General features: G+C 41.9%; 1 protein-coding gene across 1 annotated transcript in view; it reads left to right on the top strand.

Moving 5' to 3' along the window:
- The first annotated feature begins 3071 nt into the window (after positions 1–3071).
- The window catches only part of LOC124723069 (trypsin-1-like), a 33684-nt gene continuing 14670 nt past the window's right edge, over positions 3072–22085 (top strand). The window contains exons 1-4 of the mRNA XM_047248245.1: positions 3072–3137; positions 8084–8175; positions 13028–13116; positions 13334–13475. Of these exons, the coding sequence (XP_047104201.1) occupies positions 3092–3137; positions 8084–8175; positions 13028–13116; positions 13334–13475 (369 nt within the window). The 5' untranslated portion in view covers positions 3072–3091. The remainder of the gene's footprint in view (positions 3138–8083; positions 8176–13027; positions 13117–13333; positions 13476–22085) is intronic.

Genomic DNA, 22085 nt, shown 5'->3' with positions numbered 1-22085 from the left:
CTTCATTTCTGTGCGAAGCCGACCCATTTCCCCATTTGATCTAATAATATCTTGTTGTATGAAATTCACTGACGGAAAAAAATCCCAACACCGAAGAATAATTAATGGAGAATACTGAAATTTCGGGAATACATTTGTCTAGGTAACATATTCAAGCGATTATATTGCAAGATCACAGATTAATGAAACTTCCTGGAAGATTAAAAGTGTGTGCCGGACCGAGACTCGAACTCGGGACCTTTGTCTTTCGCGGGCAAGTGCTCTACCAACTGAGGTACCCAAGCTTGTGCTGTAGAGTGAAAACTTCATTCTAGTCACAGGTTAATGTAAGTGAGAGATAAGCCATTGCATATGTGAAATGCTGACACATTAATAACCGGTGTAATCGCCCGATTGTTGAATGAAAACATGCAAACGTGCCAGCATTGTCCTGTCCAGGTGCCGGATGTTAGTTTGTGGACTGAAATTTCATGCCTGTTGCAATTTGTCGGTCAATATAAGGACGGTTAATGCTGTTTATGGATGAAGCTGGAGTTATCGTCCGATGTTGTCCAATATGTGCTCCATTGAAGACTGGTCTGGTGACCGAGCAGGCCAAGGCAATATGTCGACACTCTGGACAACATCTTGGGCTACAACAGCGGTATGTGGGCGAGCGTTATCCTATTGGAAAACATCCCCTAGAATGCTGTTCATGAATGGCACCACAACAAATCGAATCACCAGATTTACGTACAAATTTGCAGTCAGGGTGCCTGGGATAACCACGAGAGTGCTCCCGCTGTCATACAAAATCCCACCCCAGACTCCAGGTGTAGGTCCAGTGTGTCTACCACGCAGATAGGTTGATTGCAGGGTCTCTTCTGGGTTCCTCCTAACCAACACACAACCATCACTGGCATAAAGACAGAACGAGCTTTCATCAGAAAAGACACCAAATCTCCACTCTGTCCCCTGCACTCCAATGAGCTCTCACTTGGCACCACTGAAGTCGCAAATGACGGTGGTTTGGCGTCAGTGGAACACACGCTACAGGGTGTCTGGCTCTGAGCTGTGCTTGAAGTAACCGATTTGTAACAGTTCGCTGTGTCAATTTCGTACCAACTGCTTCTCACGTTGCTCCATTAGATGCAGTACGGTGCACCAGAGCCATACGCCGAATACGATGATCTTCCCTCTCGGTAGTGCCGCATGGCAGTCTGGAGCCCGGTCTCCTTGGGACCGTAAATTCGCGTCTTCACCGCTGCCAGCATTCATGTACAGTGGCTAAATTCTTACCAAATCTTTCTGCAGTATCGCTGAAGAATTGTCCAGCATCTTGTGGCCCTATACACGACCTCGCACAAACTCACTGAAGTGCTGATAATGACATCTTTGTCGCCTTAAAGGTATTCTTGTCTAACATCAATTCACCACGTCCAATCTCAAAGACAACCAATTCTCACGACCGTTACAGCATGTACTTATAGCAAACCTGATTTGCTTCCTCCGGTTCCACTCTTACGCGACTAAAACGGTTCAAATGGCTCTAAGCACTATGGGACTTAACATTTGAGGTCATCAATCCCCTAGACATAGAACTACTTAAGGGGGGGGGGGCGGGGGTAGGACGTCAAACGGGCCAACTTGCAGCAGGAGAGGCACTACAGGACATTTCAATTTCCACTGTCTATACTTTTACAAATTAATTCATAAAACTTTGTCAGCATGACTAGCAAGGATTCAGAATTTACACTCATAGCAGTGGGAGATCTAAAACATAACGAAGTAATTTTTTTTACGTGTGAAAATTCATCATTTTTTTCACTTACTAATGGCAGCATTTGTTGCTATAGGTACACATTTCTTGGTAAGTAAGAGAGATTCGTCGATGAATTTTACACAGCAAACAAACCATACTGAAATGTGTATTAAACTCTATAATTTTCCAAATCTATTAAAAACTGTGGTAAAAATTGAGGTAATTAACTATAAAATTTGTGTTTTTTTCCAAACATGAAGTTTAAAATATAACAGTTCATTAGTTTTTTCATAAATTAAATAAATTCTAGAGTTTCATACACCTGTGAGTATGGTATGTACGCTGTGCAAAATTCATCGAAGAATCTCTCTAACTTATGAAGAAAAGTGTACCTATAGCAACAAATGCAGCCATTAGTAAGTGAAAAAATGATGAAATTTCGCACGTAAAAAAAATTAGTTTGTTATGTTTTCGAACTTCCACTGCAATGAGTGTGAATCCTGAATCCTTCCTGGTGATGCTGACAAAGTTTTATGAATTTATTTGTAAAAGTATAGACACTGGAAATTAAAATGTCCTGAGATGCCTCTCCTGCTCCAAGTCGGCCTGTTTGACGTCCTGCCCCCTTAAACCTAACTAACCTAAGGACATCACACCATGCTCGAGGCAGGATTCGAATCTGCGACCGCAGCAGCAGCGCGGTTCCGGACTGAAACGCCTAGAACCGCTCGGCCACAGCGACCGGCTTTACGCGACTAGAGAGAAATTTGAATAGACATCACGTTTCAGATGTAGAAACACGCCTACCAACTTCAGTTCATGTCGCACAAATCTTTCTTGGTATTACGATTTTTTTTCCGTCAGTGTATTTATTTCTATCGTACAACGCATAAGTAGTTGCAGATTTTTAAGTGTTTGTGTAGCTTATTATTTTCATTTTAGGATTTATGTCCAGCGTCCAGGACCAGTGATTCGGCCCGGATCTACGCTTCCGGAACTACCGTCTGCGACACGTTTGGCTCTAAGCTGTTGACTAGAAACGGAGACGCAGCATGCGTAGGCGAGCTGTCCCGAAAAACCTGTGTGACACTACGCCCCAACGGCCTCGTTTGTAAATAAACAGCGCCCTTGATCGACGGGTTCAACTGGATGGCATGCGGGAGATGTTTGCGGCGATAAGCGGTGACTACGTGCGTCCGGCCTCGGCGACGGCGCCTCACCGTCTCGATTCCGGCGCCTACGAGCAGAGACGCACATGTGATTTTGCAGTTGCACAATAGTTATCGGAGAATAAAGCACCGGCTTTATCTCTGTGGGGCTCAGTAGACGCGCCTCCAGAGAGCCGACAACATGGATGTTGCCCGCTGCCTGCTGTGGCTCCTCGCCGCCTTGCCGCGTGAGTTCCCGCGGTCGCGCCGCTAGCTGCTAACTTCCAATCGCTTCACCGTGCCTATATCGCACAGCTCGCCCGTCAGCAGCTGACTGTCGGCTATTTACCGTCATTTCCGAGAGCCTTCGTTATTCAGTATTAAAGACTGCCTCACACGTTAACCGCACTGGGAGGTATATTGTCAAGAAATAAGCAATGACTTAGTGTAAAAACTCATCTCGGTCCGCAATCTCCACCGACAGTAGATGCTATAGGGGCATTGTAGCAAAACTGGTTTCTTTTCTATATTCGGAAACATAACAAAATAGAACAGAATAATTGAAAAGGTTATCCTTATCGCTGTAGATGATTCACAGAAAATGTAGAATCATACAAATTGTCTCATGATCAGGTATGTGTATTTCATGGGCTAAGACGACGACATCAAAGTAAATTGATTCCAGGTTTGAATCGAAGGAATTTCCTCCCGCTGCCTTCAACATTTTTACATTTATTTTCGGAGTCAAAATGTGGCCTTTACCGAAAGTAATTGTATATCTTATCAGACATTCTGCAACATGAGGTATTTCGTGTTTTTAAATTTTATTTGCAACAAGTGCACTAAAAGTTTGCGGTGTGTTTGAGTACTTTACTGAACACAAGCTGGTCGAGTTCCCGAGTTCGAGTCTCGGTCCGGCACACAGTTTTAATCTGCCAGGAAGTTTCATATCATCCCACATTCCACTGCAGAGTAAAAATCTCATTCTGAGGACATGTGGATTGTCTACGTTGACAGTAAAAATTGTGGTCGAGCGGTTCTAGGCGCATCAGTCCGGAACCACACGGCTGCTACGGTTGCAGGCTCGAATCCTGCCTCGGGCATGGATGTGTGTGATGTCCTTAGGTTATTTATGTTTAAGTAGTTCTAAGTCTAGGTGACTGATGACCTTAGATGTTAAGTCCCAGAGTGCTTAGAGCCATCTAAACCATTTGGAAAGTAAAAATTGTATTTGTGATCAATTCAATGTTTGTAAAGAATTTCCTCACTCATAGCTGTTATAGTCCGTGTTGCAAGAAACCGAGAGGCAAGATAGAAATGTCATCACCATTCTATAACTTTTCTTATGATATTTGCAAAAGCACTAGTCTACTCAGATAAGTTTTTCAATATTCTTTTGTGCACCTAAAAATATACGCTTAAGTATGTGAATCTGTTTCATTATAATGCAACAGAATTTGCAAAATGATGTGTCTCAAGGAGGACTGCAGATTTTAGTTTCCACTGCGGCTAATAATTAGGCCATTATCTCATTGCAACAATTTCAGTAATCACTCTCTTATTTCCCCGATTTGTAACAGTGACTGTGTTAGTTCGTTGTGAATTTCATAATAATAATAATGTATAAAGTCGTTGACACATAAGAAAATCAGATGACTTGTTTAGTATTACCACTTTCTCATCTAATTTCGCAAATTTACGGTGGGTTGAATATAAAGAAAGTAAAACGCCGTTCCTCTTACCATTTTTTAAAATGTACTCAAAATTATCCTATGATTATTCATGTCTCAGCTTCTTCACGGCTCTTTTCGCTCTATCAGGCAGGTTCGTCTCGTGGTTGCGAAGGCTTGATCTCATACTTTCGTTCACTCTCCCTGTCCTCGAATCAAAAGAAAACTCGGGACACGCCACATGCAGTAATTATTTTTTTCCAGCTGTGTTGAGCCGCGCTGTGAGCAATTTTGTTTTCTTGATGCTAGCGTCATTTAGTTGACCTACAACCCTGAAAGTACCTAAAGAGCTTCCCTCGAATATTAATAACTTGACGCTCAGGGCGTGCTATATTAATCTGATAATTACTGTATCACCGTCGTCTGCCCCAACTAATGAAATTCAGTCATTGAAATATCCATGAATAACACCTATGGTGCATGTTTATGATACCCATAGATGGGTTGAAAGCAACAAATGAGGTCCAGAATGAGATTTTCACTCTGCCTCGGAGTGTGCGCTGATATGAAACTTCCTGGCAGATTAAAACTGTGTGCCGGACCGAGACTCGAACTCGGGACCTTTGCCTTTCGTGCTTGGATAGCTCAGTTGGTAGAGCACTTGCCCGCGAAACGCAAAGGTCCCGAGTTCGAGTCTCGGCCCGGCACACAGTTTTAATCTGCCAGGAAGTTTCAAAAAATGAGGTAATAATTTCTCAAGATTTAGTTGTGTTACAGACTAGTCATGAAATAATATAGAAACCACGTCGACCACTGCACAGTTTCTGATCACCAACACAACGAAGCAGTCAAAAGCATCAGCGACATTCTAAAGAAACCACAGTGCAGTTTAATGTAATTGCTGTCATATGCGAAAATAATAAAAGCGGTGAAAGGGAAATCGAAGACACCTAAAATAACGATTATGCGGCTCGAGTCACAGTACATGTATGGTCGACGGTATATGCGGTTCCACCACTCTTTTCCTATTTGAGTAACATGTATGGACTGTAAGAGTCTATATCAGTCCTAATTTCCCTGTTTTATAGCCGTGGCCCTGTGCGAAACATATGTAGCATGAATCAAATGGGACACTGCGTTTCTACAAATTGTAACTGAAGTAACTTGCTGCACTTGAAAAAAATCAGTGATGAAATTACTTCCTTTTGTAATTATTCTCCTAAATTCGTGATGTGAAAACAGAGTGTTATACCTCTGATTTTTCGATCACGTTGAGTACAAGTGATATGCATTAGAATAAATCAAGATTTTCATCGCACCTTGCTACACACTTCCAGAAATCTTATGGGTTATGTTACCAACGGGTAATGCTGAATCGTGTAATTTCGCTGTGAGGGATAGAGGGATAGGAGCCTATAGGACAGGAAGTGGAGTAACAAAAACAGGCAAAAACGGACATCTAATACCACTGGAATCACAGCTTTAGATTGCTAAAAAAACCGTCATAAAGACAGTAGGAAGCGTTCCTTTCGCGAAATCTCTCAACTATTATCGTGATTTGGGAGTACCCGTGATGACGTCCTCAGCATTTCTAGATACTAAGTAGCGCTGATTTCATGAGAGCCATTTGCGTCAAAGTCTGGACGACTTCCAGCTGTGGGGAAGGGCTCGAGCGATGACGGCTGCTCCATCTTGTGCTGCTCATAAGGCTTCCACAGTATGATGAAAGAGCATCGGGAAACGAGAAACACTGCCATTACTTTGCTAGAAAGTTGATCCATGTTTATCGTTCATTATACATCCGGTTACATTTCCTGCTGGAAATGCAGCTGCGTTTGGCAATCGGCAGGCTGAATAAATAACGACCATTCTGTATGCAATCTTTTTTTTTCTAAATATGTAGACCGGTATATCAAAAACAACAGACATTAGTGAATAGGTAACGTATTTCCAGTAACAGTATTGAATACTTAGATTCATTAGTACAAATGACGCGTTTGTTCGATTACAATAAGTGAAAGTGAAGTGATAGTGATCTACGCGTTTCCTCATGTTACAAGATTCCCGCGCTTTCAAAGAAAATTTTTCGTTGAGACAACATCGAAGTTGTTACTGACTATGCTCGAACTGAACAAGGACAGAAGAGAAATCTCTCGTGCTTAGAGAACTACCCTGGCATTAACGATGTGATGTGCGGAAACGATGAAAAACCAGAGTAGCTGGAATGGAATTTCATCATTGGGGGGTAATAGTCCACTGAAGCACCTCACACGAAACAACCATTCCATCACTGAGATAAGTAACGTCCTGCAGGATCAAAAATTAATGGCCGACCAGTGTGGCCGAGCGGTTCTAGGCGCTTCAGTCTAGAACCGCGCGACCGCTATGGTCGCAGTTTCGAATCCTGCCTCGGGCATGGATGAGTGTGATGTCCTTAGGTTAGTTAGGTTTAAGTAGTTCTGAGTTCTAGGGGACTGATGACCTCAGATGCTAAGTCCCGTAGTACTCGGAGCCATTTGAACCATCAAAAATTGCTGTGATGTTGGTGAGAATAAAAGCTGAATGTCTCGCCAGCGCCTTGCTCTGCGATGAGGAGTTAATTGTAAGACAATAATCATAAGGAACATTTTTTCTTACTACTCCCACAAAGTAACAAAATGGTTCAAATGGCTCTGAGCACTATGGAACTTAACATCTGAGGTCATCAGTCCCCTAGAACTTAGAACTACTTGAACCTAACTAACCTAAGGACATCACACACATCCATGCCCCATGCAGGATTCGAACCTGCGTCCGTAGCGGTCACGCGGTTCCAGACTGAAGCGCCTAGATCCGCACGGCCACACCGGCCGACCCACAAAGTAACAATGCACTCTATGAACGTTATAGGTATTCAACAATGGTTTGTGCCTGTCGGGTATTGTGGGCTAGGGAATTAATAATTGTTTGCTAGGTATGGAGGACGATCTCGTTTTCTTTGCCGATGTCATGTTAGGGCATGTCGAACAGAACCTCATGTATCCGTTACGTAACTAATAAAAGACAGTTAACCATGTCTAGTGTTTTCCATGATCCCTTTACAACATAATTCCCGTTTTCGCAAAACCACAACTTTAAGCAAATATAAATACAACACACCAGATCTGGTAGGCCGTTAGAAAGTGAAATATATATTGAAAAAAGATGGAGGGGGGGAGGGGGAGGAGGGGAGCTCAGGAAAGATATATAAATTTTATTTTTCCCACAATTCAGTTGTCACACATTACTCATGCTTGGATTTTTTGCCAAACGTACATTGGCACTTATCCTGTATGTAATCTGAGGTGGGAAGACTAACGACCAACAGTGGACAATGATTACTCCTGTGTAACAGGCACCTTAATTCTATGCACTTCGAAAACAGCTAATGTTCTTTGCGTAGCTTTATGTCACTATATTAAAATAAAGTCCTTTAGAATGCATTCAAATAGCTCACATTTAAGTCTGGTAACAAAATTTTTAATTCGTGCTTTCTCTATTGACAGTTTTTTGCCGAAACGCTGAATGCCGATCGCTGCACAGGCATCGTCGCATAGTTGGCGGACTGCCGGCAAATATTACGGAAGTACCTTATTCCGTAAGTATGATACATAAACTTTTATAGACACCAGCCATAAGTGGCCAATAGATTTCACATTTGTACTGTAAACTTAGTGAATTTCCTAGACAGTGGACAACTACAATTAGCTGCGCTTGATACGACGTTATTTCTTCATTCAACTGAGTTAAATATTAACCTATGGATGACTGGTCTTACGGTGTTGTTGTTGTGGTCTTCAGTCCTGAGACTGGTTTGATGTAGCTCTCCATGCTACTCTATCCTGTGCAAGCTTCTTCATCTCCCATTTACTCTCTCCATTTGTTTCTTCGTGGTAAAACAGGTAGAAAATGCAAACGATTCACTATTTCCCATTGTCATGTAAGAACCAGGACATAGGAAAGCATATGGACGTCTTCACTTCTTCTGTAAAGAAACAAGGCCAAGTAATCCAGACTGGTGCATCACGCTTGAGAGGAAAACACGACTGTGACGTATTTCCAGTCATCCGTTTACTGTCTTCGACTGCCTGCTTGCGATTAAAGTATATGAATTCTTTGTGCGAATACCCAAAATGTATTAATCCAATCGTAATTTGCTTCCGAACGACTAGAAAACAGAACATTACACAGTTTCAAACTATTGATCACTTCATATGTTCTTGTCAGTTTCATCTTGAAGCTTGTATCATGGCACACATCTCGTGTCTCTTGTCGAGCCGTTCCTCGTTTACAAATTTCGAACTGTGAACGAGAGATTCTAAGTACCTTTCGCTAAACACGCGACAACCGCTTTTTGTCACTGAACATGTTTGTTCCTTATTAGTCTTCTGTAAACATCATTTACTTTTCAGTCAACTGCAATGACAATCAATTGCTAAAGCTTTTGGGTTATCTTGGATGTAGTCTAATTTTAATGGTTTGCCCAAGAGGACGAAATAAATTTTGTTACGTCTGTAAAAAGAGGAGAATGTGCTATTACCTGAACGACGACGCAACAAGCGAAGAATGGATTGTGTAATGCCTAGCCTCTATCAAGATGTATTAATATGCGGAAAGAGAATGCCGACCACCATGAATCGCCACAACATTTTTAAACTAATCCTAATCAAGGAATATTCAGTTAAATGTAAGAAATTATATACTTTGATGGAAAATTGTAGGAAACATTGGGTGTGTGGAAAGAAAAATTTACATTTTACCAATTCCATCCAGGAAAAGAAGCTAATAACGACTATACAGGTGATTACCTTTAGGAGTATAAAAAATGAACAGGAGTATTGAAAAAGAATACCAGTGAAATATTACAGACAACGTATCAGTTGGCCTCGTTGACTAGAGATGTTCATACCCGAAGGGTAGAAATGAAGTGCAGTCTGAAGCAAAATAACCAAAAAAGGAAATCACATAGGATGGTAGATGGAGCACAATCCGTTGGGGATATCGTGTTAAGGGAAAATAGAACTGAGTACACCCGAAGAGAAATTGCTGAGAGATGGAGAAAGAAAGAGAAATATTGGTAGAGTTCCGTGTATCCATCTTATATTTCGAATGGAGAGTAGGATAACGGCCTGTTAGTATATGAGAATTAATGGTAATATCTTCAGCCGTGTGTTTGAATCTCTTTTTCGGTGACACACTGCACCGTCATCAGGCCCCTCTATTGACAATAATTGGTCCTATAACCAACTTTCAATGCTGGAATAACGGAGGATATAAATCAGACTTAGAGTCAGCAGAGCTACCCATGCATGAAGTGCCCGCTACACACTAAATTTTGTGCCAATAAAGCGGCCTGATGCCAGAGCGGTGTGTCCGAAACCGGTCGCATTGCAATAAAGAGATTCAAACACATCGATGAAGGTGTTACCTTGAATTCTCATATATTGGTACAAGGTTCTCAGAAGAAGAGGATATAAACTGGAATTGAAAATGGTCAGATTACGAAAATTAAATTGGAGTTCCTGTAAGGTTCTCTCTCCGGACCTATAAGGCCAACTGATAACTAGCGACAGTATGCGGAATATGAAACAACAAAAATTTTAGCAACGACACTCAAAGCCCTAAGGCGAAGAGGTACGTTTGCAGGTAGTCGCTCGCAGCCAGCAGGTGTGAAAGTGTACTGAGGCTAGACATTGCAAGAGTAACACTTTAGGTCTCTATAACTCCACAATAGTTCTTTGGAACAGACCTTAAAAATTAGAATCCCATTGTGAGTGAGATCAGAGCTTGGCTCCAGACTGTTGCTGACTAGTGCATATGGTGTAGAACGCCAGTAGTCCTGATCTTAACTCTCTTTTCTCAGATTAAAATAATACATTGAGCATAATTACGTATAACATACATCGCAGACGGTTCACACATCTCTGGTAGCTTAAATAAAAGTGAAAATTGTATTTTACTACATTTCTTCTTGCTTTTGACTGCAAAACTACAAACTATTTCCTGGGTAAAAAATGTAGTGTAATATACAAAGTAGGCAAAATTGTAAAATTCACACAATTGCAGTGTGCAATGTTAAAAATCTCTGTATGTATCTGTACGTAATTTTACATTTAGAACAGTTTACTACATATATTTATTGACTGAAGAGAAGGTTTAAGAACTATTATCTCAGTATAAAGACCCTTAACATATTTTATTTGAAGTGTCATGTTACTATATATTCTAAAATTAGAGATATTGAAACTGAAAGCTCCTGATCTTTCAAAGAAAGTCTGTATTTTACCCTTATACTAAAATGAGGAAAATGCATGTATATGCTAACGTTACTCTTGGTTCTCTGCAAACGTAAGCTTTTATGAAGAATTAAGAAACGTATATTTGAGGGACTGAAGTTTTTTTTTAAGTTAAGAGTATAAGTATAAATTAATTTTTCACCGTGGGTTATTCTAGCAGTTCTTTGTTGGATGATAAAAATATTTTCTCATTCTCCTACGCCAAGTACTAAAGTGATTTTTATTATGTCACTACGTAAAGTAAGTATTCTGTGACGAATTGTTCCAGAGAAAGCTTATGGCATCGCACACGGATTTGATTTTTTTTTTTTCTCTCCCTTGTGTGATAATCGAGATTATTTCGAAGCCGGAAGCCAAATAAGAGCACCTCCAATGACAGTAAGGCCTTCTTCGTTTCAGGACTTCCTGTCTCTAAATGAGACCTCAGAATTTGTTTTTATTCGTATTAATAAGCTATTCCTTTAAAAAACGTTGAATTAAGTTTGCTTATTTCTCCATACGTAAGTTCTTCAATCAAATGTTACCAATGAAAAGGAAACGCATTTTAGCTACAGAGTTAACGCTTGATAATTCACTTATGGAGAGAAAGGAACTGGCTCGAGTATGAAATCCTGCGTAGCACTTGGCCAATGTCCCAATAACTCGAGAAGTGAATTCTAAGGTTCCTAGTCTTGCACCCACATTTTCCGTATTCAGGCTCTAGGTTACAGAGCAGTGATTTCCAACCTTTCTGAGACCGTTATCCTCGCGTACAATCAGGTGTTAGCTATTAACCCCCCTCGTCCCCTCACAGCCATCGACAATATCGCCTCACTTACTTTTAAAATGAAAAAAAAAATTACTTCGTACACTTTCATTTTTAAAACGACCTAAGATAAATAATTTTTATGTGTTGTAGGTGCTTTATTAAATCACGAACTAATGAATCAATGAAACAATTGGTACTGCCATTTCTATCTTCTTGCTACAGAACTATGAAGCAATTTCCAGTAAATCGTAGTGCTACCTACATCTCCTTCCGAGAAAATGAAGCTAATTATCCACATTGAGAGTAGAAACATGTCGCAAAACATGGTTCCTCTGCACCACTCATCTTCCTGGCGATACCTGCTTCAGCGGCAACCTGCACCCCTATCTAAAACAACCAAATTAAAATGTGGGCACTACACTTAGCCCTACTTTTGCTAAATCACTTGATTGCTGGACTGCTTGATTCTGAACTGGCAGAAATTGGAAAACTTCAGGCTGCGAATGCTTTGTATGTGTCGACTGCCTAATAATAACAATAATACAGAGTAGGTGCAACAGCAGTATAGTAGCCATTACTTACTGTTGTGTTGGGATGTAAATTAGTTGGTTTGTTGTTGAGAAATTAATAACGAATCAATTTCTGATAAAAATAGTTACTGGCAACTTAAGTAATCAGTATTACAGTATTACGAAACAGTGATAATAATAATAAAGATCCTTTAAAAATAATTTACTTTCGTGACCGAAACATAATTGAACATCTTTTTTACGGTTCAGAAAATTAAAATTTCCCTCTAACGGTGTTATTACCACCAGGTTTGGGACCACTGTGACAGAGTGATTAAATTTAATTAGAACGCCTTTGATGCCACACTACTCAGGATATGCACGCGAAGTTTTGAAATCCATAATCATTTACATACTTCAGGAAAGAGGTCAACTGCTCTGCGAATATGGTAAAACTTTTAAAAATAATTTTTAAAATAAAAATAAAATGTATTACCTCCTTCATCCGTTTTCTCATTTAAAAATTCATTGATGGCATAAAAAAGATAATTCTTATTTTTTCTGTCAGAGCTTCCTGTTTCATCGTCTTTTTCCAAGTCGATGTTCGATCCTTGCAGTGCAGTTTTATTTCTTGTCGTGAGCAGCAACTTTGTATAAAAGCTTACTTTAATTTCTATGCCGGCCTGTGTGGCCGTGCGGTTCTAGGCGCTTCAGTCTGGAAACGCGTGACCGCTACGGTCGCAGGTTCGAATCCTGCCTCGGGCGTGGATGTGTGTGATGTCCTTAGGTTAGTTAGGTTTAAGTAGTTCTAGGGGACTGATGACCACAGATGTTAAGTCCCATAGTGCTCAGTGCCATTTGAACCATTTAAGTTTCTATGTCTTCCTTTTGTTTCAGTTGTCGCTACAGTTAGATGGAAAACACATGTGTGGTGCTGTTATTATAAATGAAAACTGGGCAGTTACTACAGGATACTGTTACAACTTGTAAGTAGCAAAACCATCTGCATGAATTTGTTTACAATTCTCAGTTAACTTCATTTCTGCTATGAAGCAGAGCTTCAGCCAGTTTCATGATTGTGATCGATGAAATCTAAACATTCATTATCTCTAGGTTATACTACAGCAACAGTAACACTTTGCAAATGCATGTTTCACGGCGATGTGCGTTAAATGTCACGGTTTCTTGTATTGTTGTGTTTAGGGCTGTGCCAGCACAGAACGCGACCGTAAGGGCGGGCTCCAGTGTTCGAGAGACAGGTGGCAGCGTGCACACTGTTGAAAGATTTGTGCCACATAGTCACTACGTCCCCGCCTACTCGGACTACGACATAGCAGTACTTAAGGTATGAATTTGTCACTACTTCTTGTAGAATAAAAATAATAGTAACGACCAATGAAAATGGAGTTACATTGCTTCTTAAACCTGCGCTTCGCTATTTAAGTGCGCTATACAGGGTGATTCAAAAAGAATACCACAACTTTAGGAATTTAAAACTCTGCAACGACAAAAGGCAGAGCTAAGCACTATCTGTCGGCGAATTAAGGGAGCTATAAAGTTTCATTTAGTTGTACATTTGTTCGCTTGAGGCGCTGTTGACTAGGCGTCAGCGTCAGTTGATGCTAAGATGGCGACCGCTCAACAGAAAGCTTTTTGTGTTATTGAGTACGGCAGAAGTGAATCGACGACAGTTGTTCAGCGTGCATTTCGAACGAAGTATGGTGGTAAACCTCCTGATAGGTGGTGTATTAAACGTTGGTATAAACAGTTTACAGAGGATGGGTGTTTGTGCAAAGGGAAAAGTTCTGGACGGCCGAGAACGAGTGATGAAAATGTAGCACGCATCCAGCAAGCATTTGTTCGCAGCCCAGGAAAATCGACTCGCAGAGCTAGCAGAGAGCTGCAAATTCCACAATCAACTGTATGGAGAGGCCTACGAAAAAGGTTAGTTATGAAACCTTATCGCCTGAAATTGGTTCAAGCACTGTCTGCAGCTGATAAGATTAAAAGAATCGATTTCTGTGATTTTATCCTTGCTCAAATCGAAACAGATGAATCTTTCGTTTCAAAGATTGTGTTTAGTGATGAAGCAACTTTCCACACTAACGGGAAAGTCAACCGTCACAATGTCTGTATATGGGGCACTGAGAATCCGCGGGAAACAACTCAGTATGAACGTGACTCGCCTAAGGTGAACGTTTTCTGTGCCATTTCAGCCAATAAAGTTTTTGGTCCCTTTTTCTTCAAAGGTGCTACTGTAACTGGACTACAGTATCTGGAGATGTTAGAGAATTGGCTGTTCCCTCAGCTCGAACAAGAAGCACAACAACTCATATTTCAGCAGGATGGAGCGCCACCACATTGGCACTTATCTGTCCGTAACTACCTGAACGTCAACTACCCGAGGCGATGGATCGGCCGCCAGGCAGCCCGTGACAGAGCACTTCATCACTGGCCTCCAAGAAGCCCTGATCTTACCCCCTGCGATTTTTTCTTATGGGGGTATGTTAAGGATATGGTGTTTCGGCCACCTCTCCCAGCCACCATTGATGATTTGAAACGAGAAATAACAGCAGCTATCCAAACTGTTACGCCTGATATGCTACAGAGAGTGTGGAACGAGTTGGAGTATCGGGTTAATATTGCTCGAGTGTCTGGAGGGGGCCATATTGAACATCTCTGAACTTGTTTTTGAGTGAAAAAAAACCTTTTTAAATACTCTTTGTAATGATGTATAACAGAAGTTTATATTATGTTTCTTTCATTAAATACACATTTTTAAAGTTGTGGTATTCTTTTTGAATCACCCTGTATTATGGGTTTGAACTGACCTAATGTGGTGCACGGCAAGCGAGAAAAATTTTGGGATTCACCATACCGCGATTCGTTTCCATTAGTTAATAGGCATATTTAATAACAGGAAATCGGTAAATGTTTGTGAAATGAATATGCTTTTCGCACTGATTCATTCTTAGTCTGGGATACACTCTACTATTGATTTTAGAAAAGTTAAGACACCCAAAGAAAAGTTTATAATAATAAGGAGACTCATGAAAGAAATTAATTTTTGCACTCTTAAGCTTAGGGACGCTGTTTATCTCTGAGCAGTGAAAACTTACAGCGAAAGCAGTTCTCACAGTGATCTGTGTTCACCCATAACATAAATTAGTGACACACAGGAATCACAGTCCAGTGCAAACGAGGGTGACTGCTAAAACCATAGTGGAGTTGGCTACAGGTTCCAATCAAATCTTAACCAATCTTTCACAGTTCAATATGTTACCTCAAAACCACCCTCGTGAGCAAGTAGTCAATTACATGCAATAAAATAACCACACGCAAAACTAAACAAAAACGTATGGACATAACAATGAAACAGAATTCGAAAAGTGGTATTTTGGAGAGGCCCCAAAATGCTAGGCAGCTACCCAAGGTCCAAAAGGAAACTAAAAAAATTAAGAACTCAATGAAAGATCGTAGATGTCATGAAAAATTGTTAATGCTGTCCGGAAACTGTGAAGAGAAAATATAAAAACAGTGGGCCAGGATAGGCTGCCAATGACAAAGGACGCGATCGGGAAATACGTATAAAATGTTAGGAAGAAAATCACGAGAAAAATGGCAACACACTTGGATGGGACTGCCAACAGAATTAATTGCTAATGTTGACCACGTCCTCTGCCGAAGGCAATGTAATTAATGTTTTATAAAAGTTTTAGTGGCCTACAAACGCACGCAAATGTGAAAATAATGTGGTACTAACAAGATATTCAAATTAAAACATGGTACTGCGTGATTTGAATTTGACAGAGACAGAGTGTGCAAGGTCTGTCTGTGCAGCTCCCCTGGACGGCCATCTTAGATGAATATGTAAATGAACTTTAAGGACTGTTGATGCCGTGTATAACGGTCATGTAAGGTGAATGTATAATGTTTATCCAGGACCGTGGAAGTTGTGAATACCTGTGTGCTTGTGGAAAACATAGCATCAGAAATCGCTAGAACTCAACGAAGCACGAGACTGCGAAATGAGCAAGCAACAAAGTCTCAACAGGGACTCTATATGGTCGAGCCATATCAGTTGAACGGGGTTCTTCGTGAATGTAGCTGATCGTATCGTGAAACTGCAGACGGCAAGGGGTACTATGCCAGTATATTTACATTTGTGTATTTATCAGTACCACGCCAGCCATCATTCGATGTGTGTCAGAGGTTGTTTGTGGTAGCACTACGATTTTCCAACTAACCTGTGACGATCGTCAAAAGTACGCTGGACCAATACTGTCAGGAAGCCGTCGGCTTAAGGGCCGTGCATTCGAACGTCAACGTTGAGCACGCCGAGTTTCTGACGTCATGGTGTGGAAAAGCACGGTGAGGAGTCTTTCCGAACGTGTAGAGCAATATCAAGGGCAAATATTCTGAACGTACGTTTGAATGTAGACCAATAAGGTGGAGAAACGACACCATCGTCACAATCACGGCATCTCTTTTCAGTACTGAGTCTGGAGACGCCATATTAGCCTCAGTTGAACTCATATTTGGTGGCTTTTATATTACAACTTACGTTCTATGAATATATGCCGTTTCGAAGCACCAGAAAACTGATCTTTCGAAAACCCGTCGTTTATCGGTACGATCTTTTGTGACAAAACGACAGGAAACGTCGTATTGGTGGTTAAATAATTTTCGAATTGTAATTTGCGTGTTATGAAGGTATGCCATTCGTAGGCAAAGGCACATTTAAGATCCATGTAGAATGTGTGAAATCTTATGGGACTTAACTGCTAAGGTCATCAGTCCCTAAGCTTACACACTACTTAATCTAAATTATCCAAAGGACAAACACACACCCCCATGCTCGAGGGAGGACTCGAACCTCCGCCGGGACCAGCCGCACAGTCTATGACTGCAGCGCCTTAAACCGCTCGGCTAATCCCGCGAGGCCAAGATCCACGTAAAACACATTTCCTTGGTACAGTTCGTTATAATTAAATATCAGTTAATAAGATATAGTAAGATATCTGCGATTATAGCCATCAGAAGATGGTAACCTACAAGGCAAGGTCGCATGATACAAAAGTTCTGTATAGTGTAATCAATAGAGATGCAGAGTTACAAAGTGATGTGTGGTATGTTGCAGGTTTGCGTCTCATCACGCCCTTTTTTCCCCCTTTCCGCGTTTTCTAATAGGTTCTGAGACTTTCGTTCTGTTTTAGTACAACTATATTCTATATATTGGACACTATGTAAATATAATTCTCCTCTCTCTCTCTCTCTCTCTCTCTCTCTCTCTCTCTCTCTCTCCCTCTCTCTCTCTCTCTCTCTGTCTCTCAACAATGTGAGTATATTCTGTTCGGAGCCGGCCGCGGTGGCCGAGCGGTTCTAGGCACTTCAGTCCGGAACCGCGCTGCTGCTACGGTCGCAGGTTCGAATCCTGCCTCGGGCATGGATGTTTGTGATGTCCTTCGGTTAGTTAGGTTTAAGTAGTTCTAAGTCTAGGGGGCTGATGATCTCAGATGTTAAGTCCCATAGTGCTTAGAGCCATTTGAACCATTCCGTTGGATTTATCTACAAGAGAAGCTTGCACTCGGTAAGATATTTTGCGTATTATTGCTTAGTCTTCTGTTTCACATGTTGTAAGGTTTCTGCTACTGAATAGAAACAACGATAGAATAAGAATGACCTTAGGCCATTACTAAGAAGTGATAATTATGAATTAATTTTTATCTTATATGGAAGACTATTGTATACCTGTATCGCACTATTTGTAATGGAATTTTTGTAAGCTGATGTTCTTACTGACTGTACACGGAGCTTTCGTTTTTGCCTTATAACATGTTCATGGATACTTAAGTTTTTATTAATATATACTACCGACAGAACAATATAAGGAACATATGAACAACGGAAGATATGTGCATTTTAATAGTGCTGACATAGCAATTTTACGCCCGTCCATTTCGTAAACAAACTGTGTGACTGCGAGCCATATACAACCGACAACTGCCGCTGGAGTGCTCTGCGACTGCGTGTAGCACGCACAAGCCTCATCGTTTTTTGAGCGTTCAGCAACACGTTGAGCTCGGCACGCTCAAAGTTGACGTTCGAATGTTCGGTAAATGTGCCGTTGGCTTAAGGCTCTTTATGAGCTCGAATGTGCCGGATTTAACGTCATGATCGGGAGAACTAACATGCTGCGTGACTCTGCCTGGAGCGGATGCTCTCGGAATTTTAACAGAAACCTCTCGGCGATTCATAACGCCTCTTATACGGCTCTTGTAACGTCTGCGATATTCTTCGACACACATCCCCGTGACGCTCTCGTGCATGCTAAACGAAACCGGGAGGAAACCTGCAACTCTTTCATCAAGTGTTTCTATCTCCTGTATTAATCCTACACGGTAAAGGCCCCACACTGATGATTATGTAAGTTACCTCTTTCGTGGGTGGAATATTGATGCATGTATAGAGGACGTGGACCCGAGAAGGTAGAAAAAAGGGGAAACGTCAGGATTTAGAATGTCATAGACGATTAGGTCATTGGAGATGGATCACGAGTTCGAAAGAGAAAATGTCTTCGTTGTGTGACTGTAGGAGGATACGGAATTGCTCAGACAGAACTTTCGTTTCGTATAAAGAATCGTAGCTCGTTCTAAATGTAGAAATGCAGTTGAGTAGGGAAAACGACGTTGTAATGTTCTGACACAATGGGGGTGATTAAATATCTAGGCATAACGTTGCGAAGCGATGTGAAATGGAACAAGCTCCTAAGGTCGGTAATAGGGAAGACGAATGGTCGAGTTTGGTTTGTTGGAGGAATTTTAGGAAGGTGTAGCTCATCTATAAAGAAGATCGCATACAGTACATTAATCGACGCAGTCTTGCGAACTGCTCGATTTTTTGGGATCCCCACATGGTAAGATCCAAGAAAAATTTTGTAGCAATTCAGAGACGTGCTGCTATATTTGTTACCAGCAGGTTCGATCAACATGCCAGTGTTATGGGGATGGTTCGTGAACTCAAATGGGAATCCCTGGAGGAACGACGACGTTCTTCTCGCGAAACACTCTTCAGAAAATGTAGGGAACAGGCAGCTGACTGCAGAACGATTTCTCTGCCAGCAACATACATGTTGCCCAAGGACCAGGAGGAAAAGATAAGAGAAATTAGGGTCCTTACGGGGGCATGTAGACGAGTGGAACAGGAAAGGGAATGACTACTAGTGGTACAAGGTACCCTGCGCTATGCTTGCGGAGTATGTAAGTATATGTGTGTGTAGGGGAAGAGAAACGGCCTTGTCCTTTGCTTTTAAGAAACCATTTGGCTTAGTAGATGCGTGAAAACCACAGGCCGGCCGCGGTGGTCTAGCGGTTCTAGGCGCTCAGTCCGGAACCGCGCGACTGCTACGGTCGCAGGTTCGAATCCTGCCTCGGGCATGGATGTGTGTGATGTCCTTAGGTTAGTTAGGTTTAAGTAGTTCTAAGTTCTAGGGGACTGATGACCATAGATGTTAAGTCCCATAGTGCTCAGAGCCATTTGAACCATTTTTGAAAACCACAGAAAACATAAATCTGGATGTCCAGACAGGAATTTGGACGCCCACTGTCTTAACTACGTCGTCCTCGGTGTGCACGAGGAGAACGGATCAAGTCGTATACCTAGCAGTTGACCACAAAATGTGACACAGGCACAAGGTTCCAACCAATACGTGATTGCACTTACTTTGGAATGTTGTACCAGGTATCTGCTGAAGTAAAGATGTGGCTCTGTCACGTGCGGGAGACAGCGATTGCCATTCTGAGTCATTTCGTTACTGATTTCTCTAAGTTATCAATGATACCCGATGGCTGTCCACACGATCACGTTTCCAGCTTGTCGAGTATGACATTACAAAAAGTACGTGGATCCTGGCGACCTTCTGATGCAAAAGTATGACTCAAAATATTCAAGATATTCGAAAATATGACCTGTTAGCAGCTTGGACGCCACTTTCTGCCTGAAGCATACGAAATATACACTAATTACCTACAGTACTATTGCCCATCTGCCGTCTATAGCATGCAAGATAGGTGTAGTTTCTCGTGGAGTGGATTTTATAAGCAGGTGGTAAGTGGACAGAGAAGTATGGCAACAGCTGTTCACACAAAAGTCATGCAGTTCCTATAGATTACGAGGAAGTTGTATGTGATCTCAGCACGTGTGCTCAATGACATACCATATGTGTTTCAACAGGATTAATAACTGGCAGATTTGAGTACCAGGACATGAAGTAGAACGACAACTGTAGTCTTCAGAACCACTGCAGGACAGTTCTGGGCTTGTACACGCACAACCGTTCTGTTGAAATGCGACGTATCAGGGCGCGAGAGCCATCCTAACACACGTCAGTTACGCTACAGATTTTCAGTGAAAACGGGTGGTGGTAAGTTCCTATGGAACCAAACTGCTGAGGTCATCGGTCCCTAGGCCTACACACTACTTAATCTAACCTAAACTAACTTACGCTAAGGACAACACACACACCCATGCCCGAGGAAGAACTCGAACCTCCTACTGGGGGAGCCGCGCCACCCGCAACGCGCCTCAGACCGCGCGAGTGAAAACGGGGTTCTTACGTCCACGTTCTTGAACGAAGCGAAACATACATCGTCTTGTCTTCCACTAGTTGTATCAATATCGTCGTTCCGCTGAAGACAGATGGTAATGACCGCAGCTACCTAAAATACGAAGAACTCGAGCTTTTCCACCATATTCGCCTAAATCAGGCCATCACAACCTGCCTATTGACAAAGTTGCTTAAACGAACAACTTTCACTACCGCCTGTACAAGGAGCCGGTGCTCTGATTCCGTTTTGCCGATGTGGCGGAGCGGTTCTAGGCGCTTCAGTCTGGAACCGCGCTGCTGCTACGGTCGAAACTTCGAATACTGCCTCGGGCGTGGATGTGTGTGACGTCCTTAGGTTAGTTAGGTTTAAGTAGTTCTAAGTCTAGGGGACTGATGACCTCAGATGTTAGGTCCCATAGTGCTTAGAGTCATTTGAACCATCCTTTATGCCTCTATCATCTTTTGTACTTTTACTGTAGCATATCCCTATCCTTCACATTACTCAAACATATTCGTTCTTACATTAAAGGAAGGAAGATTAGGGTTCAACGTCACATCGACAACGAACCATTAGAGCCAAACCTCAAGCGCGGATTGTGAAAAAGTGGGAAACGAAATTGGCCGTATGCTTTGCAAAGAAACAATCCAAACATTTTCCTCGAGCCATTTAAGAAGACTACGGAAAACCTAAATCTAGAAGTCCGGAAGTCAATTTGAACCGCTGTCCGCTCGAATGCGAGTCAAGTGTCCTGCCACCACAACGCCTCGCTCGATCCCCATAGTAAAGGGCTAGCCATAATGTTCTGGTTGGCCAGTGTAATGCCATTTCCAGCTAGCATTTTGAAGTGGTATGCTGGACAAATGGAAGGGGTGACGTTGAGGGACAACATACGCTTACCCAGAAGGTACCTTAACTAGGATGTGCGGGTACTATCAGTTATCATATCCATTGTCCACGGCTCATGGTCTAGCGGTAGCCGGCAGGGGAGCTCAGCCTGTTCGGTCAGCCGTCCAGCCATCCTCTGTAACAAAAAACCGAGTAAAGTTTTCATTCAAGGAATTTGAGAGATGTAATGCGACAGCCGCACAGAACTGCATAAGAAAAACGACGAAGAAACAAATAGAAAGAAGACAATAAATTGGTCAGCGTTGCTGCCTCTAGATCCTGCGGTCCCAGAATCGATTCCCGGCCGCGATGGAAATTTTCTTCGCTCGGGGTCTGAGTGTTTGTATTGTTCCGATCATTACATCTCATCGTCATCACCGCGCAAGTCGCCCAAGTGGGATCAAATAGAAAAGCTTGCACTACGCGCCCGAACTACCGCAGGTGGGCCTTCCTGGCCAATAATG

The sequence above is a fragment of the Schistocerca piceifrons genome, chromosome X (genome assembly GCF_021461385.2).
Source record: "Schistocerca piceifrons isolate TAMUIC-IGC-003096 chromosome X, iqSchPice1.1, whole genome shotgun sequence".
Lineage (NCBI taxonomy): Eukaryota > Metazoa > Arthropoda > Insecta > Orthoptera > Acrididae > Schistocerca > Schistocerca piceifrons.
Note: the sequence above shows the minus strand (reverse complement) of the source record. Positions and strands in the feature narration are given on the sequence as shown.